The following is an 8,220-nucleotide window of genomic DNA, read 5'->3' as shown; positions in this document are numbered from 1 at the left end:
TACAATCCAAATACAGGACTCTGCAGATCAAAGCACACATTTCCCCTTTATGTCAGCAGCTCAAGCCACACTAACACCCTCTTGTAAGAGTGCCTTACGTATATGGGAAGGCAACACCAGCAATGGGATGTTGTATGTCACAACAGAAAGAGCTAGTACCCAGGCACTGCAACACCAGCAATGAATTGTTGTATGTCACAAGAGCAAAAGCTAGTACCCAGGCATGAAACCAACACTTGGACTTGATCTGACCAAGGCACTCCAGCGACGAAGATTCACCTTCTTGCTCAGCTTTACTGGGCTCAGCAATTGCAGCAAGGTTCAACTGGGCAGCTGACATCTGTCATCGCACAAACTACAAAGCTCTGTATTTTAGACCAGCCCTAAAGCACATTTTCCATATAAAGAAAAAACTCAAGAAATAATTTTAATACAAAATGTTTTTATTGTTTTTGAAAACATTTAAAAAACAATTTTTGAGCACTTTCAATAAAAAAAATAACTGAAATGCTACTGCAATATTCAACTACTGTAGTTTCAGCAGTACAACAGACAACAAAACACTGGGGAAGAGGGGAGAAACTGGATTTCCTGCACTAAATGAAAATGTGGAACAGGGATTTTTCTTTCCTTATGGTGCAGTAAATAAAGCACAGTATAGTACAAGACTATTATATGATCCTCAGATGCACTGCACAAGAAACGCTTTCCTTCTTTTCAGTTCAGAAGTCAGTGCTTATTGCAATTACTTGCAAATTATTTACTTCATGAATTATCATGATAAAATGATGCAAAAATGTTTTTCAACACCAGAACAATAAAAAATAATCCAAGAAAGGAACATATTCAACAATAACTAAGCTGAATTAGTTAACATAAAAAAGGAAATAACTTGTGAATAACTATGCTCACCTGGTTAACACTGAACCAGCTTCAATACAGCAAAAGAATAAAAAAAAAATAAAAGTGGTTACAGGAATATATCTAGTACTGTACAAGATTAAGTCATTAACACTCATGCACGTTTTGTGATCATGTATTAACATGGTGAAGCAAACTAAACTTAATTTTTCCTGCTGCAATATTCTCACGTAAGAGAATCAAAAATAGAAATATCTCATTGAGATCAATGCACATTGCTACATAAGACAATTTCACCTGTCACTTTTAATGACATTTTGCCTTTTAATAATGAAACACATTAAAAAGTTTTTTTTTTTTTTCATTTTGCCTTTTTTTTTAAATCTGTGGGCCGTATTTGTTGTATTTATCCTAAGGAATGTGCCTGCCACAGGTTCAACAGAATTTTAGTGCAATATATGAACCCAGAAAGTTTGCTGGACTAACCAAGCAATCAAATTTAAAGTGTTTGCTGCAATACTGTACACAGGGTACAAATTCACTAGTTTTTATACTTTAGCAAAAACTGCTATCAAAATAATTTATTTCTTATGTTAGTAGGAAGCCAATAATGTAAACAAGGGGTCAGAACTGTCTCAAATTCAAAGTTTTGGAGTATCTGACAAAGACAGGCTTCCATTTGTTAGGATCACAGAATTTTCCTTTGGGTATTGCATACTTTGGTGTGCAGTAGTGCTCTGTCTCAATGTATCATAAAGAACCAACTAGCACTAAGTACAGGGACCTAACATTATAACACCAACACACAAACTTCTCTAAAATGATACATACCAATGTACAAAGCTGTGCCTGTGCCTTGGATTTTACTTGAAACAATTCTTAGCAAATTTAATACTTTTAAATTTAAACATATATTTGCTTTTAACCCACTGATTATAGAATATTTCTGCTGATTAAGTCACATGTTAGGCCCAATGTAATGTTTGCATTTAAAGAGAATTTTAAATGCACTTTTAAAAACCTTTGGTGATGGCTGCATAATTTAGAATGCATCAACTTTAAATCTACTTTTGCTTTTGTGAGAAATCTTCTTTAAAAAATTAGCAGTTAGGCTAAACCTTCCTTCCCCCAAGTGCCCATCAGTGTCAGTGACTGCGACCCGAGGCGAGGCCAGCCCACTGTGGAACACGGGCTGCTGCAGCAGCCGGGCAGCTCCTCCCGCAGCTGGCATCGAGTCACAGAATGACACAAGGGCTGAGCTGGAAGGGATCCTCCCCCCTTCATCGAAGCAGGTTTCACCTATTCACAGTAGTGCTCGCACTTCACACAGGGTCAGGAAACAGAAACAAAAAGGTGCTGAGTGTCTCTCGGACCCATCCTCCTACCAGGGCGGGAGGATGTTCAACACATCCTCTCAAAAGGCCATGGGCAAGTACAGGATTCAAGCCCTGCCTTCAGCAACTTTAGTCTACAAGAAAAATAGTTCAAGTCTTACTGATGGACACCTGGCAGGACAACAAGCAGAAGGTTACTATGCAGCTTTTAGTCTCCTCCCCATTACCTTGGAAGAGTCACTTTGTCTTAAAGCAAACCACATTATCGCAACATCCTTGTGCTTCAAGGAGGGATCAGAACTCTCCAGGTTCGCTCCTGATGAAGTGGCAAAGCTTCTGATGCAAGCACAGTGAAATCAGACCCCCATAAGGTGCTATTACTTGGCACACCTGTTCGTCCTTGCAGAAGAAGCCCTAAACTGGTGATGAACTGGGGGAAGGGCAAGAGAAGCCATGATATGCCAGCATCTCCAGTGCCAATGCAGCAGCACAAGTTGAATCAGTACTGCCAAAAAAACTGACCAGTACTGGGATCTCAAGTCATTTCCAAAAACTGAAGAAACAGAAAACCACCAAGTCACTTAAAGAAAAACACAAATCACATGAAAAATCTGAGCATCTTCCCCTTAGAGAAATCTAGGGGGTGGTTACTGAACCTCCCCCTTCGTAAATTTATGACCACTCATCAAAGAAATGCAAGAGAAGAAAATCTTTCCTGCTCTATTTTCTGCTTTGTGTCAGGCCACAGGAAAAGTAATAATTTTTATACTAGGCCTAAAGGATAGTATTGTAGCATACTCAGTGCACCACTTTTTTTTGTAAAAATTTGCCTCTGCAAGTCCTCTTTCTAGCATCAAGGCCATAGCTGGGTAAATACCTCTCTCTTTTGACCATTAGAGACCCATATATGCCATGCTGATAAAATAAAAGGTCTTTTTGGTTTGAGTGAACCAGTGAGACATAAGTCTAATTCTCATTTTCCAGAGGGGCAGTACTTTTTTCCTTTTAAAAAAATAGATTGATCAACCCTGTCAAATCACTTTTGAAAACTGAATTCAGGCTTCTAAAACAGCAAGTATTTTTAAAAGAAGTTTTACCAAAAGAATGATCATGTGTTTTGCTGTGTATCTGTAAAGTGCCTGGCAGTATTATGGCTCTATATGAAATATTTTTAGATTAACCACGTTTTCTAAGATTTTAATAATCTTTTGTTTGAAAGAAGGCGAGCAAGAAAGAAAGGCTCAACCTACTGAAGTAGAGAAAAAATGACATCTTCCTATGCCCTACACTAGGTTAGGAAAGAGCAAACTTTTAAAGAAAGGAACTTTCAGAAACAGTATTTTAATGAGCTCCAGCAGCTCCCTATTAAAAAAAAAAGGAAAAAAAGAGGGAAAATATCACGTTCCTTCTCTAGCATTGATACACAGTACCTATCACTTTAAAATAGGGGGTTATGCCTAGATTAAATCTCAGTACTCAAAATCTTTTTGCATTAATTTTACCTAATATAAAAACATTGACATGAGAACTAAAATATCAAGTATGTAATGAATATTAATGGATAAAATAACTACATAGATTTATTTCTCTTAAATAAAAAAATTTAGTGCATCTTTTTCCTTGATCATTCCTGTTAGCTTTTCCCATCTCTGCGTTTTACTGGAGACGCCAATGGCACCAGTGCTACAGAGATTTCCAAAGGTCACCATCGAGCAGTGCTCCAGACAGCTACACAATGATCAGGCATCTGCATGTCACCTGGTCCACTTGTACCCACTCCCCACCACCTTACCTACCTGCAGGCACCCTGCATTTCAAACCTGGATAACAAAGGTCAGTACTGATCATCTAATAAGAAGCAACAACCAATACAAAGTATGGAAAGCCTACTAACAAACTTGAATTAAAACCTTCCCAAAGCATCAACCATAGCTGTCATCACTGGCTGCCATTAACCACTTCTTTATTTGCTAAAACAAGAAATGTTGAATGGGAAACACTCCAAAATTCAAATTTTAATACTGGCTCTTTGATAGCCCATCACCTTCAGAGATTTGTTTAAAATTGGTAAGACTGCCTTTTCCTTACTGAAGAATGAGCAACAGGTACAGCAAACTTTTTTTAAAAATGCCACAATACATAGCAAGTGTTTCTGCTGCAGGAGGCACTTCCATTAAGACAAATACAATACGTCTGTCTTTTAGATACAGTGTGCTACATACATATTATAAAACAAGATTAACCCAACATTTCAACAGCAGGATGATCCTTACTCTCCATCCACTCAAAACCTGATGCAGTCATTGAGTTAATGGATTCATTGCAGATTTGTTGAAACAAGGGGTCATTTTTTAATTCCTCCAGTGTAGCATCATCATCTTGTCCCTGCTGACGACCTGGATCAAACAGTAGATTTGTGTCTAAAGTGTTCAGATCGTTAATGCTGCCTGAGAGGTCGGAAGACAACCTGATGTCGCTGGGAAAGACAGATGCAACATTATTGAGATCTGATGCCACCTGATTCACCAGCTGCTGGTTTGTTGGCAGACTGTCCTCCCCTAAAAGGTCTTTTACAGTGCTGCTAAAATCTATTTGCTGCTCTCCGATGTCTGATTGTGCTTGGTTATCTCCAGAAGAAAAACTGATCTGATCGGTGCTGCTATTTTTTGTGAGGTAATTTGGTGTTTGGAATTCATAAACTGAAGTGCTGGAATTGATCATACTTTGTGGGTTGGCACTAGGAAAAGCGGTGGATGTCTCCAAAATCTGAGTGAGATTCATCCTGGCTGTGTAATTTGAGGGCATGTTGTTCATTCCCAAACCTCTCACTGCATCATCACTATCAGAATCAAGTTTGTTTAACAACACATTGGTTATTTTTTTAGTGTTTGTTTGTTTCTGAAGAGATGGGAAGGCCGTCTGCATCATCACAGTCAACGGGACTGACTGGCTTCTCTGTGCTATGTTATTGGCACTGGTGTCTGCATGGATATTAGCAAATACATTGTGAACTTCGGGAGTCACTGGACTTCCAAAAGGTGTCAGATTAGAACGTGGTATATTTGACACAGGGTAAACAGTGCTCCCACTGAGATTACGCTGGCGATGGACAGCAGGGCTCACACTCCGGCATCTCAGACTGTTGTTGAGAGATGAACCAGTTCCTTTGTTGTCCAAAGGAGCAGGAACAGCAAAGCCCTCCTGCTTGGTAGTGCTACTGACAGGGGCTGCCTGGTGCTGCACAGGTGAAACAGGAGTCACGCGACCAAAATGAGTGTCGTGGTGGCGCGGCTGAGACTGGTATGACTGGCCGGGAACTGCAAAAGCGTGAGGTTTCCTGAAGCGATCTTCCACCAGCTCCTGGTAGCTTGTAAGGATGCCATGGTTTGCAACTGAGGAATTACCAACCGCACTGTAGCCATTATTCATCCACTCGAGCTTGGTTTTGTCAGGATGGGTAGCCATAGGCCGCTGCATCGGCTTCACAGGGCTACTTGATATGATGCTGGCATCGTGGTAAGCCATACTAGAGCTGATGGGAGTAAATGCAAATGGGTTTCGGCATTCCACAGGACTTGGAGGGACACTGCTGCTGCAGTTGGAATGGGGTGTGCCAATGGGCGTGTGCCGGCTGCTTCCTAGGGCACTGTCAACGGGAGTCGTCTGAGCCAGCCTTGAACAAGGGCTCTCTCGAGACATGTTCTGGGATCCAGCAATCATTTCGGAGGTGGGTGTTGGAGTTGGGGTGGGAGTGGGAGTTGGGGTGGGAGTGGGGGTGGGAGTGTGAATTGGAGTGCTGTTGTTATGGATTGAATGGTAAAAGTGCGTGCTGCTTGGATGAGATGATACTGGAGCTCCTTGAGCTGCAGCCTGACTCTGAAGTGTCATTCCTAGACAACCACTATAAGGATGTGAATTATTCATGGACATTTGCTCCTCCATGAGCACCAGCTCCTCCACAATGCTGTCCTGGGTAAGGTCATCATCAAATGAAAAGAAGTTTTCATTTGACTGAGGGACTGTATGCTCAAACTCTTTCAGCTCAGACTGCAGAGGTAACTGATTTGAAGACTGTGCTTGTATTTGATCCAAGGAGTCCTGGATCTGGCTCTGTAACTGCTGGCTGTACACATCCTGCTGTATACCTTCGCAGTGCACCGGCTCCCATGCGGATTCCTGTAAGTCACTAGAGCCAGAGTGCCCAGCAATAGTCATAACACTGATATCTTGCTGCTGATCACAATTCACAGATGCAAAGTCAGAGGTTTTGGTGATATGGTGCCATGTATTTGGGTTAAAGCTGCCATCAGATTTTGAATCATTTTCTATGATAAACAAGTTTCCTTCCAATTTTACTTTTATATCTGGAGATGAAGCTGATGCAAGCTGCTGTTCTAAAGCAGGATCACAGGTATTTAAATTGGTGCTCAAAGAAAGGTCTGTTGCTAAGGTTGCAGCAGCTGTAGGAGGTACAGGTACTGTCACAGGTACCTTGATGGGAACTTGAGCAAGTGTTGCTGTATTGTCACTGTTAGCTAATGATCCGACCTTCAGAGACTTCTTAACATTGTTAGCTTTTTGACCCTCCACAGCACTACCAGTTGCAAACTGCTCCACTAGTGGTTTCTTTACAGGTGGTAACTGGGAATCCTGAAGTGTGGAAGGTTGTCGCTTTCTTGGACTTCTGGTGCATGTTTTGTCTTTAATCATGGACTCACTAGTAGGAGGTGAATTGATGCTGGTGCTGGACAAGTTTTGACTGGCAACTGTGAGCTTAAGAGGGCTTTGATTATTGCCTGCTGAAGAAACTGGTGTGATTTCATCAGACTGTGTCTTATATTTGGTCCCTGCTTCTTCAGCTTCCTGATCACAGCCCTTACCTGGTTTTACCTCAATGACATCATCCGTTGAAACCTTCAAGGCTGCAACCTCAAAATTAATTAGCTGTGCAGGAGGCAGGTCAGGGGTTGCCTTTATGGATTTAGACACGTCAGAGCTCTCTTGGCCTTGTGCAGAGTTCTCATCCAGCAATGCTTCTGGTTCTGTTTTGATCTTGACTGCAGGCGTAGCTACAGCAGTGCTAGGCTTGGATCCTGGAGACTGAAGTGAAACAACAGATCCATTTTTGATCTGTGGACCAGTCCTCCCTTCTTCCACTGCTCCTGCACTAGTGCTAACTGAAGGTGTCTGTTTGACGGGCACACTACTGCTGCTCGGGGCAAGAGATATTGCTGTCATTTTTACCACATTTAAGGAATTCACATGTGGGGCTGGCACAACAGTCTTGATTGGGCTACTGGTAAATAGCACCGTTGTGGGAGAGCGGATGGTGAGAGCACTGGTGCTTGCTGGCTTGGGTAAAATCTGCTGGTAGCGATGCCGGGCAGAGCGGTCACCAACGGGGCTAGCAGGAACGTTCTGGGGAGTCTTTGGTGGCTGCTTGACTGATTGCATGTGCTGAGTGACCACCTGAACATTGAGTGGCAGGACTTTGCTATCAGACGATCCCATAGGACTTGGAGATGTCACCAACTGCCTGGTTCTTGGCACCTGTAAAGAGAGAAAAAGAAAAGGTGTGGTAATGAAGTGAGAGGTGCCCAAGCCCACACATGATTTCAGCCCCAAACATTTCAAAAGTGAAAGACAACACAGCTCAATACACCAAAGGTAGTGAATGTCAGTTTGAAACAAAGTAAGTTCTACTTGTCTAAGACAATTTCTATTTCTCTGCCTAAGGATTGGTAGACAGACATATGCCTTCTATTTTTAAGGCATGAGGCACTGAGTGTACGCACTAGTCTGCTCTTCTGCTAATGAAAGGGTCATTCTCATACAATCCTTCACCACCTGGGACGAAAAGACAGACATACAAAGCTAAAGAGGAGAGGGTGTGTTCAAAATACTGCTCATTGTTAACTCAAAACTGAGTTAAATGCAAACTCACTATCAGACAAAAACTAGCTTACCTATCAAAATGAACAGTGAACATCTTAAAACCAAATAACCTTCCTATACTCCTTAGCCC

General features: G+C 41.7%; 1 protein-coding gene across 1 annotated transcript in view; it reads right to left on the bottom strand.

Annotated features, from left to right (window-relative positions):
* Positions 1 to 422: 422 nt before the first annotated feature.
* Positions 423 to 8,220, bottom strand: part of RFX7 (regulatory factor X7) — a 47,806-nt gene continuing 40,008 nt past the window's right edge. The window contains exon 9 of the mRNA XM_021537403.3: positions 423 to 7,745. Coding sequence (XP_021393078.3) covers positions 4,434 to 7,745 — 3,312 coding nt within the window. The 3' untranslated portion in view covers positions 423 to 4,433. The remainder of the gene's footprint in view (positions 7,746 to 8,220) is intronic.

The sequence above is a fragment of the Lonchura striata genome, chromosome 11, assembly GCF_046129695.1.
Source record: "Lonchura striata isolate bLonStr1 chromosome 11, bLonStr1.mat, whole genome shotgun sequence".
In the NCBI taxonomy this organism is placed as follows: Eukaryota; Metazoa; Chordata; class Aves; order Passeriformes; family Estrildidae; genus Lonchura; species Lonchura striata.
Note: the sequence above shows the minus strand (reverse complement) of the source record. Positions and strands in the feature narration are given on the sequence as shown.